Raw genomic sequence first — 25,080 nt, forward strand, 5'->3', positions numbered from 1 at the left:
CCTCAGTGTTATAAGGTAATACCTGGCATTCTCTAAACACCAATTTTACCTTGGTAGCTGTGTATTTTGCTATGACACCTACATTCTTGTAAGCTAGACGCTTGCATTATAGTACTCAACAAAATAAGCAGTATAAAAATCATATTGAAAGTGCAAGGTAAAAATCATAATCAGATTATAAAAAACATATTGAAAGTGCAAGGTAAAAATCATAATCAACCTGTACATAAAAAAATTATTTAAAAAATTTATAAAAAAAAAAGTGTACAACAAAACATGAACTTAAATTACACAGCAAGATTCTTATTTAAAGTACATAAGCAAAAAAATACATTTACAATACACAGAAAAAAAAGCATATTTAACATACAAGTAGTTTCACCGGTTAAATAAAACTTAACTTTTATTTTCAATGCCTTAGCACTGCTTAAAATCCAAAAGAGCAACAAGGTAAAAACAGTTTAAATTTTCTGAGACAAACTGAGTCAGCTGACGAGTTTCGGTATGCACCGTAGTCCAAGCGCTGAATGCTTTGAAAAATACCCACTCCACATTGCCGAGATCAACATTCACTGTCAGATTTTTCAAAAGGCAACGAGCCCTATACTAACCCATGGAAGGCACATTGCAGTTGTCTGTACAGCGAGGGTCAGACCACTATTTTATAACATTTTACCCAGTACAATTGGATTAGACAATTGTACTGTATTCAATAGTCCTTTAAGTTTAAAGAACATTAGTTTATATAGATTTAGTTTTCTTAAGAGGACGTGTTTATTTTATAAAAAAAGGTTGTATGTGAAAGCTGTTTACATATAAAGTGAGGCAAACGGGACCCTTGGGTGTCAATTTATCAAGCTCCGTACGGAGCTTGATGCCCCGTGTTTCCGATGAGCCTTCAGGCTCGCCGGAAACAGAAGTTATGAAGCAGCGGTCTAAAGAGCGCTGCTCTATAACTTGTCCGCCTGCTCTGAGGCGGCGAACAGAAATCAACCTAATCTAATACGATCGGGTTGATTGACACTCCCTGCTAGCGGCCGATTGGCCGCAAATCTTCAGGGGGCGGCATTGCACCAGCAGTTCACCAGAACTGCTGGTGCAATGATAAATGCCGACAGCGTATGCTTTGTGCATTTTTCGATGTGCAGCGGACATGATACGCTACATTGCTGCTTTTCAAAAAAGATACCAAAAGAACAAAGAAAAACCGATAATAGAAATGAATTAGAGAGTTGTTTAGAATTGTTTGTTCTATCTCTATTATAAAATAACATTTTTGTTTAGAATTGTGTGTTCTATCTCAATTAATAAACACAATTTTTGAGTTTCCTATCTCTTTAAGTGATCACGTCAGCCCTGTATATCTCTGAAAAAAATGTACACTTAGCTTACCCATTCATTTGTATCTAAGCATTAGAAACACTTACGATAATATATCGAACATAGCCAATTATGAGCCAATGACAAGCAGCAAAACATTTTATTTCAGAGAATTAATGCTTTTATAAGTGCTTCAACACCACAAAGGAACAAAAGATGGCAAAAACAATTAAACTAATGGAAGAAAGAAGCTTTGCATAAATTAAACGAACAGACAAGTTGACAAATATTGTTTGTGCTGCAAATAGGGATCATAAGATCATGTCTGGGTATCTATATATGCATAATGAATGTTGAAGGGAACTCCAATTCAATCCAATACAAAGCTGTTTATAATAACAAGCAGGGATTTTACTTTCAGCTTTAGTATCACATCTGAAATTGGATTAAACAGAAGTCGCTTGTAATTAAGCTCATTTTTGGTTGGGGGGTGTTATGTATATAGCAGTCACTAAAGTACGTCCTATCAAAAACTGTTGTTTTTATTTGAAGAAAATATAGGTTTATTTATTAGAACAAAATTAAATTTACAAGGATTTAAATACTATGTAATAAATATATATTTCAAATTTAGTTTTGGTTCAAAGGGATATGAGAGTCAAAAATAAACTTTCATAATTCAGATAGAGCATGCTTTAAGCATTAAACGGGCATTATAGTAAAAAAAATTACATGTTTTAATTTGTTAGACCAAGTCATTTTAAGACTAGTGACTGTGCAATGTTGTGTGGTTAACCCCCTTCCCTGCAAATGGGCTAAATACATAGTAGAAGTAAGGCTCAAGATCTGCAGAGCACTGCAAGAGGAAACTGCTGCTGATTCATTCAGCAGCGCTTTTCACATGACTCAGCTGTTTGACAAGCACTGCTGATTGGATCAGCAACAGTTTGTGATTACTTTGTTAACAAAAATAAATGGTATCAACCTTATAGTTATATGCAAGCAACAGTGCAATAATGAATTGTTCTAACATATTAGAGCACTTTCCTTTTGAAGTTGTATTTCCCCGTAAGATTCTTATCAAGGTAAGCAATAGACTTTTAAGAGACATAAATGTTAGACATGTGCACAGGCAAAACAATGTGTACATATGTATTAATGTGTCTATATATGCATTTACAGACATGCACATTTAACACATTAATACATATTTACACATATATATAGACTTTTTATATATATATATATATATATATATATATATATATATATATATATATATATATATATATATATATATATATGTGTGTGTGCACTGGAGCATTTTGCAGTTAAGTAGAAGAAAATTGGAAAGTTGTATAAAATTGTATGCTATTCTATCTGAATCATGAAAGAAAAAAAATTTGGTTTCATGTCCCAATCCTTTGAGTGCTAACGACGGCTCTGAGCTGTCGCAAAGTGTCCCAGTCAGATGCTGACGCTAGCACTCACCCACCTTGAGGGCTCCCACTTATACCCACCCCGGCGATCTGGCCTGAATAGTGAGAGGCATCACCGGGGCTTCACGATTTGTGTTGTGACATCACGCGCAATGACGTGATGACGTCACTGCACAACTTTATTTAAAATTAACAATAGACAATATAGGAAAATGGGGGCATGCTGTTTAGAAGCCTGTATCTCAGGCATCTAAGCAGCTACAGACCACCAAGACCCATATAAGTCTTAGGGATCTGGAAAAAAAAGTACAAAAGTAAAAAATAAATATATTTAAAAAAAGTAAAAAAAAGCTCAAATCCAGCCTAGCACCCAGGTGGGAAATGGCTTAGCAGCTAAAGGAAAGGGAGGACCAACCAATGAATATATCAATAGATCTTTAATGAAGATAGACCATTGCATAGTACACCAATGCACCAATTCTAAAATGTCTTGCAATAGTGTTAAAATAAAAGCTTGCAAGTCAGTTTTGTGGTTTATCCATTCCTGTATGAGCAGTCACAATGACTTTACCGGAGTTGTTCACTTTGGTTAAAGATTTCCAAAGAAGTCCAATGCTTATCCAGCAATTTGTGATACGAATGCTAGTTTCTTCTTGGTGCTTGTCATTGAACGTATAGGGAGCAGTATTTATTTTTCACTCGCGCACGCAAACTTGTGTTATTGTTTTTAACACCTGACTTGAAATAAGGAATCGAGCAATAAAATTATCACACACTTGCAATATTTTTCATGTGATATTGATAGCACTCCACTTGAAATCTAGGCCATATTTTATATATATTTGTAAGAATGTGTTGTACTCGTCTATTTAATTACAAAAGTAATTGTCCTTTCCATTCCAACTAATGTTTTTTTCTCTCCATATTTTAGCAATTACATGGGAATAACATTCAGTTCACTGACGGCTATATGATCAAAGAAGACATAGGTATTGGCACATATTCTATATGTAAACGATGTGTGCATAAAGCAACCGATAATGAATTTGCAGTCAAGGTAAGTCATTACATTAAAGATCAAATAATTGTGAACATGTCTAGACGTTTTGTTGCTACCAATGCATTAAAGTTTACAGTGTTTGTGTATCTCTAAATATAGCAGTAAGAGAATATTTATAAAAAAAATAATAAATCACTGCAAAAGAATTGTTTTATTGTTAGTGACTGTAAGTGAAAAATATGTCTCTGTTTTAACCTTTCTAGAAATACAAAAATAATTGTGAAATATGATCAACATAAATTTGATAATAAAAAGAAATCAAACTTTTTTAAATGCCATGCTCTGTATGAATCTTTAAAGGGTCATTATAGTGTAAAAATGACATGCTCTAATCTGATCAGATCATGTAATTTTAACACTAGTGATGCTGTAATAGTTAAAGTCCTGCTCAGGACCTGCAGAGCACTGTTAGTCCTGAGCGGAAACTGCAGCTGATCCAATCAGCAGCGCTAGTCGCAGTTTAATTTTGACTGTTTCTTTTTGTTGTTTAATTTGTATTGATAAGTACCAGTGTTATAAAACTATGCTATTATAAACATGTCAGATATATTTTTTCTTACAGTACCTTTTTTTATAAGCCTACAAATGTGGAATGTTTACTAGAAAATCATGTGTATACCTACTATCTAATTTTGTCAAACTTAAATGTCAATACTGTGAAACATGCCTGTTTCTCCTATAGGTCAAAAACCTTCATCATTTCTAAGTCCATGAAAGGGACACAATATCCATATGCTAAATCACTTAAAAGTAATCTTGTGAGATTTCATAGTAAACTTAATTAAACTGAGAAGGGGAATAACATGAATGTGCCTGCACATGCCAGATGCACGCCTCCTTGCAAGTCCCAGGACTAGCATCCTGGTTGGCTCTTTAAAGTCCCTTTACAATGGGATGTGGCTTCTGAGGACATTTTAAGGGGAAATATCTTCCTTTTTACATAGAGATGTTCAGGTGACATTTTTATGTCAGCCTTTAACAGCTATACTGCATTACATTCAAGTGCTTCAATATTTCTGTACCATAACCCTTTACACAAAGTCGAATTTCATAATTAAGAAATGCAGAATAAAAATGCAATTTTATAACATTGTCAGATGATCTATATCTCTCTAATCTGTGAAGATTATCAATTAAATCTGTACTGTATGGTCCTTCAAAGAATTTTAGAAAGCCACATTTTATCTTGAGAACTGTTTAAATAGCTATACAGGAGTTAAGGGTAGATTCATATGTTACATTTTAATGCTCAATAAAGTCTCCAAAGATTTTGCCCCATTTTTATCCAAGCTGGGATGTTTTTAATCATCATGCCCTTAGTCTGAATTTCAAACAGTATCATTTTTCTGATAGATTTCAAAGTCACTTCAGTTTTCCTTGCCCCTGACAGCCATCGGCCAATAATAAAACATACTGTATATATTCATATACTGCAATAAACATAATTGATTTGTATTTCAATACCCTACTGTAATACTTACATTGTCTTCACTATATTGCCCTGGCCAATCCTATAGTTACTTGTGGCTTGGCATGCAGGAACAAACTCATTGAACTGGCAAGAAAATGAAAAAAAAAATGCTTTTGATTAGATAGAGGAGATGTTTGCCGAACAAGGAGCAAGAAGTTCCTGAATGTGTTTCGTTATTCACCTCTGCTGGTAACTTGACCTTGCTGCTCATTTTAACTTGGACTTGAATTTCTTCTGTTTGTCTTGCTAAAGTTAAATGGGCAAAGTGTCACAAGTGAATGCTACAATAGAGGCATCCTAAGGAACCGCCTAAGGGTGCCCCGGGGGGGGGGGGGGGCGCAAATTTGGTGCATGACATAGTTGTTTTTTAATGTGTATATTTATTTATTTTTTGCTGCCTAACTTGGACTTCATAGTAGGGGCCATATGTGGTGGCATAATGGTTAAATTGGGAGGGAAGTTTAACATAGGGAGGCAGAGATAGCATCTGATCTCTGTAAAACATTAGCAGCCTTCATAAAAGGTGATAGAGGTGGTGCCTAATGGGTATTACTTGGGCTGATGGGCACTCGAAGGAGCACTGACAATCTTTCAATTTTTTTTATATACTGATATACTGCAACATATTTTGTGCACTGCACTACAAAATGATGTGTGTGTGTAAATATATATGTATATTGTAGGTTGTGTTTTTTCTCATCCTAAAGCAGTTTAACCTGGTCTATCCCTCTGATGGTGTCTACATAGTTCCCAACTCATACAATGTAAATCAATTTTGTTATGGGCAGCAAATATAGGACTTTCCATATTATCAATGTGTGTAATTCTTTTCAGAACTTGGTTCCACCTAGGGCCCTTAGGTCAGCGCCAAGCTCTAGCTATAGCCAATTTAACTGCCATGAGCAAATAGATGCATAGATTGAGAATATAAGAGGGAATGTTTTTGGGGAACAAGTGAAAAGGTCCCATCTGGGAGTTTCTGTTTCTATCAATACCAAATGTTCTAGTATACAGAAAAGCTCTAGTCCATACTTGTTGAATTTTTGGGCAATCCCACCACATATGTGTGGGGGATCCTATTTTCCCACAACCTCTCCAGCATAATGGGGAATTTAAGTGAGAAAATCTAAAAAAGCCTTTGTGGTGTCAGATGCCACTGGGTAAGAATCTTAAAATGTAATTCTAAATAAGAGATACTATGTATTGCAGTTTTCGTTAGAAGGACTGCTGCAGACCAGGAATGATCAGTTTCATCGAACCTTAGGGATCCTTCCCATTGTTTAATATAAAGTGTTTTGCAGAAAATGGGTGACCTGAGGATATCAATATATGATGATAGGGAGAACATCTTTGGTATTCATGTACCTGTGGCGCATCTATTTTCCCAATCATTTTTTGTCTAAAAGGTGCGTCAAGAAAGCCCCAAGATTTAAAAAAAAACGTTTCAATCTCAAAAACTCGAAATGGAGTAATGGTGATTGAGGGAATTTAGTTTGGAAGGTTCTCATAGGGAGGAACAGCAACAGATACCATCCCTGCTTCTGTCCACAAGTCTGGGTGCGAGTCCGTTAGTGCTACTAATAATCCTGCGATCGAATGGGTCGGGGATGGGTGGGATGAAAGCCTAGGTGTGTGGTGAATCTTGTCCCAGAACTTCAAGTTAGATTTAATTATGTCATTCTCAGAGAAGCTTGCTTTTCTCATATGTTTAGGTTTCCAGATAAGATTGTGTAGTGTTTTCTTAAGGGAGATTGAAGCTTGTTCAAGTATGGACCATTTACTGTTGGATGTGGTGTCTCCCCAGTGCGTTTATATTTTAAATTCCTTTACACTTCAAATTTTCATTACATACAAACTGTCTATTTTGTATTTTATTTTGTATACGGCAGTGTATTTAGAAATTCTGTTTATGCTTTCACAGTTTTTGTACTGTTGCACTATATGATTTATTGTTCACAGGTACCACGGATCAAATTTTTTCTTTCTGTGATGTTTTGATCCCTTGTCATATCCACTGCATTGCCATACGGCAACAAGCTCGGCAACGCCTGTGTTTGTTTTTGTTAAAAAAAAATAAAAAAATAGAGAGTTAGGATGCACTTTCACTTATATTAAACTTTATCATCATTTTAACTTTTGGTTGCAGGTTAGCTTGAGCGAGTTTGTTCCAAAATGGCCCCAAACAACATTATTCTTACATATTTTATGATTCTATTGAATATGAGTGTATTGTGTGGTTTTAAAAAATTGTTAACATTTCATAATACTAGTAGTAAAGGGCATTCTGACACTTTAGGTACAGTAGAGTTAGATGAAAACTTGAGTCCCTTTGCATCAGCAATAAGCAAGCCAATGTAGTTAATGGGCAAAATGTAGACTGTGAACAAATGCTGATTTTTTTTAACTTCCAATTACTTTAATTGGAGCTAAAAACAACCTTTTGCTGTTGTAATTTGGCGAGCACAATAACAGACAGCTTTATTAGCTGCTACGCTGTGTTATCTTTTTGGCAGCTTTTTTGATGGCTGTCGACAAGCCAAAAAAGTTTTAAACCAGCAATGTGAACTCAGCTACAGTCTTTTGGCATCCCTATAAAAAAATATCCATCTATAAATTATCACATTTGCAGATTTGGCACAATGTTCTTAAATTAACAACAATTACATTGTTTGATCGGTGTGAGGTAATTATTTAAGTTACTGTCATATGTGAAATGATAAGTTAAGAGAAAACAATAAGGCCTTAAGTGAAATCAACAAAATGTCACAATATGATCTTAAATTTAACTTATTTTTAAGCACTACTCATTAAAATTACAGGGACAATGAACCCAAAATTTTTCTTTCGCGATTCCGATAGAGCATGCAATTTTAAGCAACTTTCTAATTTACTCCTATTATCAAATTTTCTTCATTCTCTTGGTATCTTTATTTGAAATGCAAGAATGTAAGTTTAGATGCCGGCCCAATTTTTGGTGAACAACCTGGGTTGTTCTTGTTGATTGGTTGATAAATTCATCCACCACTGAACAAGTGCTTTCCAGGGTACTGAACCAAACAAATAGCTTAGATGCCTTCTTTTTCAAATAAAGATAGCAAGAGAACGAAGAAAAAATGATAATAGGAGTAAATTAGAAAGTTGCAAGAAAGAGAAAAAAAGGATATACAAAATCCAGAAAGTCAAGTTGAAAAATGAAATGCCATAGTTGTCAGTTATTGAGCAAAGTAAACATGATATGCATTGTTATATAATTAGAATTATTAGCCTAGGAAAGTTAACCCCTTAATGACCAGACCATTTTTCAATTTTCTTACCCTTAATGACAAAGGCTATTTTTACATTTCTGCTGTGTTTGTGTTTAGCTGTAATTTTCCTCTTACACATTTACTGTACCCACACATATTATATACCGTTTTTCTCGCCATTAAATGGAATTTCTAAAGATACCATTATTTTCATCATATCTTATAATTTCCTATAAAAAAAATATAAAATATGAGGAAAAAATTGAAAAAAACACACTTTTTCTAACTTTGACCCCCAAAATCTGTTACACATCTACAATCACCAAAAAACACCTATGCTAAATAGTTTCTAAATTTTGTCCTGAGTTTAGAAATACCCAATGTTTACATGTTCTTTGCTTTTTTTGCAATTTATAGGGCCATAAATACAAGTAGTACTTTGCTTTCTTTTTATTTCCAAACCCCTTTTTTTCAAAATTAGCGCTAGTTACATTGGAACCCTGATATCTGTCAGGAAAACCTGAATATCCCTTGACATGTATATATTTTTTTTTAGAAGACAACCCAAAGTATTGATCTAGGCCCATTTTGGTATATTTCATGCCACCATTTCACCGCCAAATGTCATCAAATAAAAAAAAAAGTTCACTTTTTCACAAATTTTGTCACAAACTTTAGGTTTCCCACTGAAATTATTTACAAACAGCTTCTGCAATTAAGGCACAAATGGTTGTAAATGCTTCTTTGGGATCCCCTTTGTTCAGAAATAGCAGACTTATATGGCTTTGGGGTTGCTTTTTGGTAATTAGAAGGCCACTAAATGCTGCTGCGCACCACACGTAAATTATGCCCAGCAGTGAAGGGATTAATTAGGTAGGTTGTAGGGAGCGTGCATGGTTAATTTTAGCTTTAGGGTAGTGTAGTAGACAACCCCAAGTATTGATCTAGGCCCATTTTGATATATTTTATGCCACTATTTCACCGCCAAATGCGAGCAAACAATTAAAAAAAAATTAATTTTTCACAATTTTAGGTTTCTCACTGAAAGTATTTACAAACAGCTTGTGCTATTATGGCACAAATTGTTGTAAAAGCTTCTTTGGGATCCCCTTTGTTCAGAAATAGCAGACATATATGGCTTTGGCATTGCTTTTTGGTAATTAGAAGGCCGCTAAATGCTGCTGCGCACCACACGTAAATTATGCCCAGCAGTGAAGGGGTTAATTAGGTAGGTTGTAGGGAGCTTGCAGGGTTAATTTTAGCTTTAGGGTAGAGATCAGCCTCCCACCTGACACATCCCACCCCCTGATCCCTCCCAAACAGCTCTCTTCCCTCCCCCACCCCACAATTGTCCCCGCCATCTTAAGTACTGGCAGAAAGTCTGCCAGTACTAAATAAAAGGAGTTTTTCTTTTTTTTTAATAAAAATAAATAAAATGTTTTAGCTGTGATGGACCCCTGCCTTAGCCCCAACCTCCATGATCCCCCCCCCCCAGCTCTCTAACACTCTCCCCTACCTATTTGCCGCCATCTTGGGTACTGGCAGCTGTCTGCCAGTACCCAATTTGCCCCCAAAAACAAAAGTATCTTTTTCTCTTTTTGCAATTATTAATATTTTCTGTAGTGTAGCAGCCCCCCACAATACCCCAACCCCCTCCCCCTCCCAGATCCTTATATATTTATATTTTTAAAATCTTTTTTCCCCCCTCTTCCCTCCTCATTGGTGTCAGTGGCCAGCTAATCGCGCACACGCGCCCCCGCACGCTCCCGGCACCCGGCGTGCACATTGCACTTACAGGAACCGGATGCCGGGTAGCGATGAGCCGCCCACCCGCCTCCCTGTTATGCTCCCACCCACCAACGAACCGGCACCATTGCTACCGGTGCAGAGAGGGCCACAGAGTGGCTCTCTCTGCATCGGAGTCTTCTAAAAAGGTATTGCAGGATGCCTCCATATGGAGGCATCACTGCAATACCCTGAGAGCTGCTGGAAGCGATTGCGATCGCTTCCAGCACTCTCTTAGACAACTGACGTACCAGGTACGTCTATTGTCATTAACTGGTTGTTAATGCATGACGTACCTGGTACGTCAGTTGTCATTAAGGGGTTAAAGGGACAGTAAAATCATAATTAGACTTTCATGCTTTAGACAGAGCATACAATTGTAAACAACTTTCCAATTTACTTCTATTATTTAATTTGCTTCCTTCTCTTGTTATCCTTTGCTGAAAGATTTATTTAGGAAAGCTCAGGAGCAGCAAAGAACCTAGGTTCTAGCTGCTGATTGGTGGCTGCATATATATATACACCGATTGTCATTGGCTCACCCACGTGTTCAGTTAGAAACCAGTAGTGCGATGCTGCTCCTTCAACAAAGGATACGAAGTGAATGAAACAAATTAGATAATAGAAGTAATCTGGAAAGTTGATTATAATTCTGTTCTGCCTAAATCATAAAATACTATTTTGAGGGTTTCATGTCCCTTTAATAATGTATCCAAGAAGCAATTTTAATTGATAATTTTTGATGTATCACAAGTTTAAAATATTTTTATACATATTATTTAGTAATTAAGCAATGCTATGTCAAAGAGATGCATACATTGTACATGTTTTAAAATCATTTACAATTGTCATTTTGTTAGCAGCATTTGTATTATTATTTTTATTCCAGGGACATAACTTATTTAGAATAGTTTGTCTCCTTCGATGTGGCTTTTAAGATACACATATAAATTGGCTCCTGCTCTCAACAGGCAATCACTGTGCAGAATGTTTAGGGTCAGAGTTCAGAATCCTGCAGGATCCACTCCAGCTTCTTAATTTGCAGAGTTAAATTACAAGAAAAAAGGAAAATTAAAAGCACATTATGCAATTTTGTAGTACACATAATTGAACACTTTATGATGAATTTAATTGGGTTTTTAATGTAATTTAAATAAGGGACATTAAGAACCAGATTACGAATGGAGCGCTATTTAACGCTTCCACTCGAGAGTTAACTGCGTTAGAAGTAAGTTTTTTGCATGGTTGGGTTGCGCTGTTTTTGCTTGCACGCAAAAAGATGAATTTAGAATACCGCATGCGCGTTAACGTACTCCCCATAGAAGTCAATAGAGAATAAAAGTGGAAAACTCCCCACTCTCACGCAAACCTGATCGCATATTCTCATGTGTGTTACTCCAAAATAAAAATATGAATATTTCACATTCCAATATTCTTCACATAGAAGAACATGTATATGGTCTATCCATTTCTAAATAGATATTCCTATAAATATCTGTATATATCTGTATAAAAGAAGTTTATACTTGCGCAAACACCCGCAATAAACCCCTTTTCACATGTGCATAACTGTTAATGCGCCACTCGTAATCTAGTCCTAAATAGTCTGCATTCTTAAAATCCTTGACAATAAATAGTTAATAGCCCAAAAGAACAAATAATTGCAAAATATAAATATTCATTTTAGTGCTTGAATTAAAGATAATAGATATGCCAGGCTCTCATGCTCAATATGAATTTCTCAAAACAAACGCAATTTGGGGAATGGATACTTGGATATAATAACTGTTTATGACAAACACAGTCGGAACAGCAATTGGCACTATCAATTTATCCAAAAGACACTGGGGTTACACAAATGTGATTACTCTCCAGAAATCAAACATTATATAAATGAATCTGCTGTATGTTGTGCTTTGTGTTTGCAAGGCTTGTGTGACTCATACTAATAAAAAAAAGTATTTCTTAAACCGATCATGTTTGTACATTAAAAGTTATGACATGAGTTTTGCAAATAAATATTCATATCATTCTATTTGCAAAACCCTTGCAATGGAGTTGCAGCATAATCTCCACTAAGAAGAAAAAGATGAAATTGGCTCAAAAACATCAGATTTTATAAATGAAAATTGTATAGCTCAAAAAGGGTCTATACATAGTGATCTCAAATAGCTGCCAATTCTAAAAGTGTGTGCTTTTGGTGTTTATAAGCTAGACAGCCATCAAAAGAAATTTATTTAATACTTATAGAGCAACCTAAGTATTTTTGTATATACTTCTGATGTATTTGCCTTGGTAATCTATCTAAAGAAAGAGCAAAGACATTGGTGTTTCCCCAATAAAATACATACTGTAGGTGCCAAATTTACTAAAACACAGACGGACATATTTCTCTACTAGGAAACCTGTCTGCACGACTTTGCGAGTGTACATTGTCCGCTGCCTGTAGTTGCCATTGAACAAGTATTTCCTTGTGCAGCGGCATCTCTGCTCTCTTGCTACCTATTAGTTACCCAGGACAAAATGAGTTTGGGTTAATTTATCTCCTCCACTCTGGCTTCCTCCAATCGTTATGTGCCCCATAAGGTGGACACCAGATGGGGCACGCAACGATTGGTGGAAGCCGTATTCATCATCAATCTGCTGAATACAGTATAAGATGTAGGTGGAGGAACAGCCATATGTTTACCATAACTCAGTGGTAAATATTTTTAAAAGGTAGCATTTTTCAATATATTAATGAATAAAAGTGCCCCGTTTTAAAATTACTTTTATATACTGGCCAGTAATTTGTTAACGTTTACAATCACTTTAATGGACAATTTAACGGCAAGGGGGGTCACAAGGAGGATAGTGTATACAGTGAAAACTGTCTATATTCGACAAGGAATGAGGCTATTTTAATTAGAAGGCACTTTTGTTGAGAACACCAGGACAGTTGACTAGGTGTAGGCTTCTGTATATCAGAGAATGAGTATGCTGCATGTATTTTTAATATTGTTACAGTATATTAAGGTGAGGAGGCTGCATTCCCTCGTCCAATACATGTATAACACCCAACAACCATAACCCCCGATCCCCATTTCTCTTATCTAATTCTTATCTAAAATAAAAACACAGACACAGTAGTTATGGCGAAATGTGGAAAGGTCACGATTTTATTACTTAATTGAATTTTGCTACCTTTAAACTATATCTTGCAAAATTCAGCCATAAATCAAACGCAAAATAAACACCAAATAATGCCCTTGCATTAAAAACCAGAATTTTGGGAACCACGCCTAGGGGGGTGTAACAACTACCCCCCCCCCCCCCTGGCAGGGCAGTTTGGAGAAGGGAGAACCCACGGCATAGTCCCCCCCCTAGATAGACCACCGGATCACCCCTCAGGGCTGGGTATGCCGCGGGATCCTCCCACCTCCCCTTCTGCCCCGCCCACGTGTCGTGCACAAACTTCACCGCTTGCTGCGATTGTATGCTCAATACTACGTTAAAAAACAGCTGCCATTTTCTATCCTCCAGTCAGCGTAGACCGCCAGGTCACCTGCTGCCCTTCGGTTGCGCTGTGTTCTTCCCCTTATTGAGGAGCATGGGCGGTCTTACTGCGACTCAACCAATTAGTCAACGTCCTGCCCTTAGCCGTGCAAGTACTGCCTTCTCACGTGACCTCTCCGGTTATTGCATTGTGCTCTGCTGCGTCTAGGGTGGGAGGGTGGGAAACAAAGAAAAAAGGTTAGTGACTCCTTCCAGCCATCCACTTCCTTATAACACCTTTACCTCCAGCTCCACCCCTGTCTCTGCTCCTGACCAATGCCTGCTCTCCTTATCTCTGCCTCATCCCCCACACCTGGCACACCTAGATTCCCCTTTGTTCTCTCCCAGCAGCCCCTCCCTTATGACGTTCCCCTCGCATCCGCTCCCTGCACTAGTTTAAGGTGAGGAGGCTGCATTCCCTCGTCCAATACATGTATAACACCCAACAACCATAACCCCCAATCCCCATTTCTCTTATCTAATTCTTATCTAAAATAAAAACACAGACACAGTAGTTATGGCGAAATGTGGAAAGGTCACGATTTTATTACTTAATTGAATTTTGCTACCTTTAAACTATATCTTGCAAAATTCAGCCATAAATCAAACTCAAAATAAACACCAAATAATGCCCTTGCATTAAAAACCAGAATTTTGGGAACCACGCCTAGGGGGGTGTAACAACTACCCCCCCCCCCCCCCTGGCAGGGCAGTTTGGAGAAGGGAGAACCCACGGCATAGTCCCCTCCCTAGATAGACCACCGGATCACCCCTCAGGGCTGGGTATGCCGCGGGATCCTCCCACCTCCCCTTCTGCCCCGCCCACGTGTCGTGCACAAACTTCACCGCCACCAAAAAGAGCCCCTCTTTCGGCCAACTCTTTCCACCATTCGTGACCTTTCCTTACCTTCACCAACTCTTGGCACATCCCTCTGATGTCCACCAGCAGCTGGTCATTTCCCTCATCCGTTAGATGCACTCCATCCCGTCTGAATAGCTCCTCCTTTCTCGCTGCTATCAGTGGGTGCTCTACCACTCTACCCCCTATTTCCTTCATAAGCTTTGCTGCCACCTGGTTCACTTTTCTCCTCGATCTATATCCTGCTTTGCTCGTGTACGAGTTCCGCCAGAATATCCTCGAAACTATATTGGACCATATTGCCCTCACTGATGGCCATGCCCCCCTCAACCATCTCATTGTTCCTGCAACTTTCTCTTCTAGCTCTCTAAGTGGGTAAGCGCCTATGTCGTTCCCCCCCAGATGTATAATTATGGCGTCCGGACACCCCCATCTTCTTCTTGCCAGCTGTATTGTAGGCACTAACTCGTCCCACATCATGCCTCTTTTTCCTACCCATCTAATGCTAACTTCCTTGTGCGACAGTCCCAAATTTACTCCCTGCGCCGATGCTGCTGCCCTAGCCTGTGCCCAATAGACGTAGGAATGCCCTACTATCCACACCCTTAACGCTTTGTCTGTAAAACAAAAAACAATTTAACCGTTAGAACATTTATAATAAGGCCTTACTCCTTTTGCACTCTTATGTAAGATTTGTACGCTGCAGATTTCCATCTCCCTAATTTCTTAATTTGTGCCTCTGAACAACCCCTACCCGCTGCGGCGGTCGCTGCTCCTATTCTGAATGAATGCGGCGCAATGTGTGCCTCTTTCCACCCCAATTTCTTAACCGCCCTTTGTAATATGCTTTTAAACTGGAAGATTGTTACATCCGAACCGTCTGCATGCCTCAGAAATGTGCGGCCCCCTTTCCTCCTTGCTAACAGGTATTCCTTAACACAGGCCACCGGACACAGTGTTCCCCCTGTTTTAGCCATATTTAGCCATGCCCCTTTTCCTTCCTTGTCTGTTTTAGATCGTCTTACCAATATTAGCACGGCTTCTTCCCCACATCTGACATCCCCTGTCTCTACACCCCCTTTACCTATTTTTCTGTTTTTTGGTAACAGCTCCCCTATCCTCATTGCTCCGTGAAATGCTACTAAAAAAGCCGTTCTGAAAATAAGCGCCTCGTCCCTGTTTGCACATACCCCTTCTAGTGCCCCTATCATTTTCTGTAATCTAACCTCAGTTATTGGTTCCCTTTTATCCACTTCCTTCTCTTCCCCTCTTCCCCATGCCCTTGCGATTTTCTTTACTATAAACTTCCTGGACCAATCTATTCCCCCGTATAGCTGCGAACAGTATGAAATCCCTGCTAACACTGCGCTCAATCTCCCCTTCTTTACACCTTCTCTCCGCAGCGCCATCAACCATTCTAAAAATCTTCCTTCCTCCCCTCCTTTCGCCTCCTCCCTATGCTTGCACCATTGTCCCCAATATTTCCTGTACACTGCCCATGTGCTTGGTGCCAAGGCTTTTTCGACCAGTTCCTCGATTCCTTCTATCCGCTGCCAATCTGCCAAAGAAGCATAGGGCAACATTCACCTTCCTGTCTGGCATTGGGTGCTAGCTCCCTAAACTCCTTCCACTTAAAACGGGATAGCGCATCAGCAACTACGTTTTTGAACCCCGGAATATGCTTGGCCCTGACACATATATTATGTTTTAAACATTTCAGAACCAAGTACCTTAGGTACTTAACTACTGGCATTGATGATGCTGATAGCTGATTGATGATTTCGACCACCCCCATGTTGTCGGACCAGCATATTATTGTCCTATTCGCTAGCTCCCCGCCCCATAGCTCCATGGCCACCACTATGGGAAATAGTTCCAGCAGCACCAAATTCTTTATCCACCCCATTTCCTTCCAGCTCTCTGGCCATTCTCCTGCGCACCACCTCCCTTGGAAATATGCTCCATAACCCTTTCCCCCTGCCGCGTCCGTGTATAGCTCCAAATCTACCGCGGGCGCCACCTCCTGCCATATGCGCACCCCATTGAATTCCTGCAAAAACTGGTCCCATACTTTCAGGTCGTCCCTCATCTCCTTTGTTACCCTAATAATATGCTCCGGCTTTTTTGCGCCCCTTGTGCTGATTTCCAATCGCCTTTTGAAAATCCTCCCTATTGGTATTACCTTACATGCAAAGTTTAACACCCCCAAAGTTTTCTGCATCTCCCTTAGTGTTACTTTTTTACGCGTTGCCATCCATGCTATCATCTCCCTAGCTTTTTCTACCTTATCCTCGGGTAGTTCACATTGCCCTTTCAGCGAATCTATTGTTATGCCTAGGAAAGCGAGTCTCGCGCAAGGGCCCTCCGTCTTTTTGTCTGCCACCGGGACCCCCATCTCTTCGAACAAACCTATCAGCCCCTTCTTCATGCCTTCACACCTGTCAGTGCCCGCCCTCCCTACTACCATGAAATCATCCAGGTAGTGGACTATTGAGTCCCTCTTTTGCCTTGCAACCGCTAACCAGTGCAGAAAAGTGCTAAACTTCTCGAAAAATGAGCATGATATCGAGCACCCCATTGGAAGGCATTTATCCACGTAGAACTGCCCTTCGAATTTGCACCCCATCAGTTTAAAACTATCGGGATTAAGCGGCAGTAGCCGAAAAGCCGATTCAATGTCTATTTTTGCCATCATGGCCCCTCTCCCCGCATTCCTTACCAACTGCACTGCGCTGTCAAACGATTGGTACTGCACCGCTGCCTCTGCTTTATCGATAGCATCATTTACCGACCTACCCTTTGGGTATGATAAGTGATGTATCATGCGATATTTCCCTTCCTCCTTCTTGGGCACCACCCCCAGGGGTGAAATAATTAGCTCTGCTATTGGCTTTTCTGCGAATGGGCCCGCCATCCTCCCACATTCTACCTCCTTCCCTAGCTTCTCCTTCAGTACCCCCGGGAGTTCCGCTGCTGATTTCAGGTTTCTAGCTTTCATCGCCCCCGCTACCACCCCTTTTACTGGGACTGTAAAACCTTTACTTAATCCTTCAATTAATGAATCTCTATCCTCTATGATAGGGTATGCTTGCAACTCGCGAACCAGTCTATCTATTCTCAGAGGGGTTGGCGCCAATCCCACCAATTTGTCCTCCTCCCGCGTTTCCTTGGCTCCGAAAGGACTGCTTCCCATACCCGAAGTTACCCCCATTCTTTCTGCAGTCTACCCCAGGGTGCGCCCCGCCACAGTATCTGCAAATGTGCCTGAACCTGCATGCGCCCCCCTTATCGCACTTTTTCTCATTGTATGCCCAGCACTCTTTGTTGTCAGTTCTCCCGCTCTTATTTGTATTAAACAATGCGCCCCGCACCCCGTGGGGCCCATCCTGTACCCTCATTACCCTGGTGTATAGGTCTAATATCTTTATACCAAAGTCCCTCCTTCCTTTGTCTCCTAATTGCAAGTTACCCTTCCTAAACTCTGTGTCGTAGTCCTTCCACGCAAACCCCCCATATGTCGTGTAACATTCTGCAATGAAATGGATGTACCTCAACATGCCCTTCACTTTCCCCGGGTTGGCAGTTAAAAAACACTCTGCGTATATAAGTATCCCTTTCACCCATTCTGTAAATGTTTGCTTCCCCTTCTTCCCTTTACCATCCTCGCCCCTAGATTTAACAGCCGCTGCCTCCCTAGTAATTTCGAATATGTCCACATATTTCCCTTTCTGCGCCCTGGCAATTATCTTTGCTTTTAAATGCGTTGTTAGTGGCATTAACAATGTTCCCGTTACCTCGTCATCCCCGTTAAACACCTCTCCTGTCTCCTCCTGCTCTTGCTCTGTTAGCCCCCTCCTTGCCCCTTTTCCTTGCTTTGCATATATTTTCCTTACTATCTTTAATATCCGCTTCTCCCCTTCCCCTTTTACATTCTCATCTTCCGAGTCAAACTCAGATGAACTATCTGACACATTACTGTTCAAGCACAATAGTTTCTTACCTTGCTTTGCCCCTTGGTCACCGCTTGCTGCACCAGTTGCTGCCACCTGTTTTGCAGCTCCTGTTTCCAGTTCTCTTACTGGGGTTGTTTCTGCTACCACAACATTTTCCCCCGCATTGCTGCTGGGTACTTCCGTTGGCTCCTGCTGCTGTGCTCGTTCCGGTGGGCATACCTCCTTTTCGGTGCTCTGTGGGGATAACATAGAAACATTAGTATTCCTTCCTACTTCCTGTGCTCCTGTTGCTTGTACCATTCTCCCCTTCCTGCTGGAGTCAGCCATTCTTACCTCGTCCTGCCCCCTGACCCCCCTCCCTCTTTCTGCCTCCCTCATTTGTCCCTCTCCCATTTCCACCCCTGTTTCCATCTCCCTTATTTCTGCCTCCTCCTCTATTAACCTATAGCTATTCCCCTCCGAGTCTCTGATCACCCTCCTGTCTCCCATACTCCCCCCCCATTCCTCTAGCTCTCTTCTTTGGCCTAATGCCATCCTCCCCCCCTCTCCTGAATACCTCTATCCTACTGGGCTCCCCATAGCCCCCCCTCGCTGCCCATGCTCCCCTTTCAGCTCCCTGTCTCCAGTTATTCCCCTACCCCCAGTTTTCCCATGCTCCCTCCCTCCACTCCCTTGGCCCGTTTCTTATCTCCCACAGGTGCTCCCTCGGCCCACCGGGACCGTACGAATCTTCCTCTGTCCCCCATCCCCCCCACCCGTATCCCTGCTGAGATGCTCCCATTGAGAATGGGCCTCTGCCCCACCCGTTACCACCCGCCGCGTAAGCTCCACCGCCCAATACACCCTGCTCCCAAGATGGCCGCCCCCATTGAGGCATTTCCGCCCCACGCTCGCCGTGTGCGCGCGCGCGTACGTCGCGCCCCATGTGACCACCCCTTAACCTATCGTCACCGGGGCCCCTCCTCGCCACGGTGACGTCAATTGGGCCTGCTCGCTGCGCTACCATTATGGGGCTATGCGGCTCGCTTGCGTTCCTAACGCCGGGAGGAAAATTGTGTGTGCTGCAGCCGCCCCCCTGACCCAGCGGAATGGACATGGCGCTAGATGCGGGACTCCCCCTGAACAACACTGGACTACCCCCGCTACCACCAGGGGATACGCCTGTTCCCTCCGCTGCAACGGAAACACTGGCGAGCGGCCCCGTAACAGCTACTGCGCTCTCCCTGCATGGGGTGCTAACCCCCCCCTGGCTTACCTGAGCGGCCGACACCGCACCAACCTCCACCGTACCTCCTCCGGATACCACCTCTCCTTGGACTGTCTGCTGTTCCTTCCTGCTTTTTTCCATCCTCTTGATCTTCTTCTGAGCCTGGATCGCCCTGGTCTTCCAGACTGTCTCACCTTCATCCAAGTATCTCCTTGGGATTCTCCTGTTCCTTGCGGTCATCTTGAAAACTTCTTCTCTGCAACAAAGAAAAAAGGTTAGTGACTCCTTCCAGCCATCCACTTCCTTATAACACCTTTACCTCCAGCTCCACCCCTGTCTCTGCTCCTGACCAATGCCTGCTCTCCTTATCTCTGCCTCATCCCCCACACCTGGCACACCTAGATTCCCCTTTGTTCTCTCCCAGCAGCCCCTCCCTTATGACGTTCCCCTCGCATCCGCTCCCTGCACTAGTTTGCTATCTATGTTACTTCTACACACACAAAAAATAATTTCTATCTTTTCTTTGTATGATTTTATTATCTCTGTTAAAAGGACATAATAATCCTCTGCTAAATCACTTGAAAATATCACCTGAACATCTCTATGTACAAAGAGAAGATATTTTATCTCAAAATTTCTTCAACTCACCAGAGTAAGTGCTCTGTGAACAGTTAGAGCTGCAAGTTGGAAAAAATAATAATAATAATAATTAAAAAAAAACACAATGGCCAATCAGTATTAGCAGTGCTGTCTTACATTGCTTTGCTGTAAACTCATGAGATTTCACAGTAAACTCCCTTACACTGAATCGGGAAAAAAATATGTCTGTACCTGCAAGTGCCAGATGCACATTCCCTTAAGAGTCCTGAGACTAAAGTCTCTTTACAGTGGGCTGTGACTACTTAGGAAATTTGAGGTAAAATATCTTCCTTTTTACATAAAGATGTTCAGGTGATATTTTCAAGTCAATTTTTTACAGCTATGCTGCATCACTTTAAAGTGCTTCAACATTTAGGTATCATGTCCCTTTAAATTGAACTTTGTGTATGATACTTCCCAATTGTCTGTTACCCATTTTTTGTTCAGCACATGGGTAGCACTTGCTGATTTGTGGCTAAATGTAGCAAACCAATAAGCAGCTCTACCAAGGTGCTGAACTAAAAAATGGTCCGGCTCCTAACCTTTCATTACTGCTTTTTCAAATCAAGATAACATGAGAAGAAAGAAAAATTGATAATAGGAATAAATTAGAAAGTTGCTTAAAATTGCATACTCTATCTGAATCATGAAAGAAAAAAAAATGAGGGGTTAGTATCCCTTTAAGCTTATTTGAGCTGTAGTTGCAAGTAACAATATACGAGGCACATTTTTCATGATCTTGTTATATTACAGTATATCCTGGTAAAATTTAGTTATTGGCAGCCAAATGTTTATTGGCTCATTTTCTGAATGCTTTTTCAGAAACATGCAAAATTGTTGTCATATTACAAGGGAGAGACAGAAAGAGAAAAACACATTCTATTAAAAGATCAAAGCAAAAACAAATTTCAACACCTATCTTTTTCTTTTCTTCAAAGCTCTATTTGTTCTGTCATTTGATATATCATAGTGCATATTGCAGCACAAACAAAATATTTAAAAAATAATAAAATGTTCCTAATTTTTCTTAGCCTTACCAAGTGAAATACATTCAAATTATTAGTTATGATACAGGCAAAGAAGACCAAAATTAAAATGCATGTGCTCTTTGGAATGAGGTCAAATAATGTTAAAGTTTAGAAGAATAGAAGATGAAATTCTGGATTGTATTTAAAAAAATAAAAGGGAAGAACTATCATCAACTGTCTTCAAACAAGTATTTCATATTTTTTTTTCTCCTTTTAATCTTAACAGTAAATTCTGTTATCTACGAGATTTATGCAAATTATAGTTGTAAAAGAATGTGTGTTCAGTAAATGGGTAAAAGGGTCTGTATTTTTCTTTATAACGTATGAGAATCTTAGTTGATTTTGTGGAATCTTGACTCTTATGGGGACTTGGGTGTTAAAATGAAACTTTTATGATTTAGATAGAAAAAGCAAGTTTTAGCAATTTCTCGATTTACTTCTAATTTACTTTTTTCTTTTGCTATCCTTTATAAAATAGCATACCTAGATGTTCAGGAGTGTGCACTTTTAGTGTGGGTTATTAGTTTTTCAGATTGTGACCTCATTTTATGAATTATCAATGAAGAAATCCAGCTAATTCCAAAGGGTTCACAAACGTTTTCTTGCAACTGTTATTTTTGTTAACATTTGAATAATTATTTTAAAGATTGATCTACACAGACTTGAAGAATTGAAGTTTATGGGAAACAATATCAGTATCAATGTTGATATTAAATATTTACATTTTTCTTTTGTTAAGTTTTATCCAGACATTGGACATGCATTTAAAATAAATAAATCAAACCAGTATTTAATGTAGATACTAAATTACAGTGTATTATCTTGTGATACCAAAGTTAATTTATTAACACTCACAAAAATTTCATTGCAATCAAATGCTTTAATAAAAGTTACCAATTTACTTCTGTTACATAATTTGCTTCGTTCTCATAATATTCTGTATGGAAGAGATACCTAGGTAGGCATCTGGAGAACTACATGGCAGGAAATAGTGCTACCATCTAGTGTTCATGCTAATGGATAACATTCTTGCAAAACTGCTGTCATATAGTGCTCCAGAAGTGGGCCGGCTCCTAATCATACGGCCCTGCTTTTAAACAAAAGACACCAAGAGATCGAATAAAAATGTTGGGTTTCGGGGGGGCGAAGCTAACCCATGCTGGAAGATGGCTGCGTTTTGAATTAGCTCCCAAGCCCTGTACCCTTAAGGAAACTACAACATGCTCCAGCAATGCCTTAAAATACTCAGATAAATTAGAACATCTATATCGGAAACTTGTCAAGAGCAGACAAAGCCCAAAAATCTTTTTTCTATAGCCCAGTACCAGATCCCAAACGGAGCGCGGCCTACAAAAGCACCCGCACGCCGGGTCCCCAGAACTGTCACGCCGCGCCGCTCCTTTCTTCTCCGTTGCGCCACTCTGTAACATGGTTGCGGCGGTTGCTATGAGCACGCAGCGAAGATGACATCGCCGCATGTCATTTCCCCTTTGTTGCCAGTTGGATCCTCAGAGTCTTTTTGGCGTGAATCGGCGCCTATGTAAGTACCTGCTTAACTTTTACACACTGCCCAAGTATAGGACTTACTCTGGGTGCTATTTTCTACTGTTGCTTGATTACCTTATCGTTGCTGAACTTTGCCTGTCTGACAACTCTGCTGTTTAACCCCTGAACTGCTGGATACCTTGTTGCTGAACTTTGCCTGTCTAACCACACTGCTGTTTAACCCCTGACCTGCTGGATTGCCTTATTGTTGCTGAACCTTGCCTGTGTCTGACCTCTCTGCTGTTTTTTCCTGTACTGCTGATTTTAAGGACTGTTTTCTGTGAGTACTACTTACCTCATGTTATACCTCTTATTCTGTTCTGGGATATTTCCTTATCCTTCCACTTGACACTGGGATAAGGAGACTACTGGCCAAGTTTGGTCTGATAGGAAAATATGCCACGAGCATTACATTATACTAGGGCCATGGACCCAATTGAGGTAGCTAGAGCAATTTCTCTTCAGGGACAAATGCTGGGAACCCACGCCTCACACCTGCAAAGCATGGATTCCAAGTTGGAGACTATTACTACTATGCTCTCCTCACTTGTTGCAGAGAAGAATGCTGCGGCTGTTGCCTGCTAGTACCGCAACCTCCTCCTCTGCTTCTGGCAGCTTACCCCATATACCGTTGCCTGACAAGTTTGATGATGGCACTACCGACTGCACAACCAGTGCATTTTCGCAATGACCCTCATACCTTCTAGTCTCATCAGTCAAAGGTTACCTTTATCATTTCTTTATTGAAAGACAAGGCTTTAGCCTGGGTCTCTCCCCTTTTGGAACAGAGTGGTCCTGAACGATACTGATACCTTCATTTCTGCATTATCTTCCATATTTGGGACTTCTGGTTGCACTTCTGCTGCAGAGTACTCTCTCTTGGATCTCCGCCAGAGCAATAGATCTGTGGCACAATACGCCATTGAATTCCGCACCCTAGCAATTGAGATCAGTTGGGATTGCAGTGCAGTCAAGGCGGCCTTCCGGAAAGAGGCCTGCATGAGCGCATCAAGGATGAGCTCACTTATTGTGATGTTTCCTCTTCCCTGGATGATTTTATAGCACTCTGCATCAGTCTGGATTCACGCTTTCAGGAAAGACAAGCTGAGAGAGAGAGAACTCGCAGAATCCTTTCCTCTCGTCCTCCTACCCACCAAGCCAATAGACTGCCATCTACTTTTCCAGCTCTGAAGAGGAACCTATGGATCTCTCTTCCCTTAAGTGCTCAGAGTCCGAAAGACAGAGAAGAAGGAGATTAAGACTGTGCTTCTATTGTGGTTCCAATGCACACCAACCTAAGAATTGTGACATACTGCCGGGAAAAGACAACTCTTAGAGGATAACAATGGGATACCTCTAAGCATGGCCACTACTAATTCCCATCACTCTTCTCGGATCTTGGTACCTGTTACCCTCACATTTCTCCAGAACTCTGTCCACGCTCAGACCGTTGTTGATTCTGGGGCAGCCGGAAATTTCCTAGATCACCGTTTTATGATTCACGCAGGTTGCCTCTTCTCTAGAAAAAAACAATGTCTAAAAATAACTACTCTGGATGGCACTCCCCTTGGATCAGGTTTAATCCGTTTTGAATCAGCACCCCTAACCATTACTGTGGAGGCCCTACATTCTGAACAGTGGCTGTGCAGGAGAATGAATGACATCAGTTATCCTTGGTCTTCCTTGGCTACGTAAACACAATCCTCTGTTCGACTAAACTGAGGGACAGTTGGCCTCCTGGGGTAAATCCCACTCCTGCCTTGCTAAAGTTACTCCACTTCAAGACATTCCTATAGCCAGCCTTCTGACTCCTTCTAACTTTCCCACAGTATATGCAGACTTTATGGATGTCTTTGAAAAGAAAGCAGCTGATGTTTTACCACCTCACCGCCCTTACGACTGCAAAATTGACCTCTTTCCTGGAGCCCCACTTCCTAAAGGAAGGACTTATCTACTGTCCAAAGCTAAAACCAAAGCCATGGAAGAATATATCCA

General features: G+C 40.5%; 1 protein-coding gene across 1 annotated transcript in view; it reads left to right on the forward strand.

Annotated features, from left to right (window-relative positions):
• LOC128656883 (ribosomal protein S6 kinase alpha-2) overlaps positions 1-25,080 on the forward strand; it is a 631,966-nt gene that overhangs the window by 550,536 nt on the left and 56,350 nt on the right. Inside the window, exon 14 of the mRNA XM_053711048.1 lies at positions 3,691-3,816. Within this exon, the coding sequence (XP_053567023.1) occupies positions 3,691-3,816 (126 nt within the window). The remainder of the gene's footprint in view (positions 1-3,690; positions 3,817-25,080) is intronic.

The sequence above is a fragment of the Bombina bombina genome, chromosome 4 (genome assembly GCF_027579735.1).
Source record: "Bombina bombina isolate aBomBom1 chromosome 4, aBomBom1.pri, whole genome shotgun sequence".
NCBI lineage: Eukaryota > Metazoa > Chordata > Amphibia > Anura > Bombinatoridae > Bombina > Bombina bombina.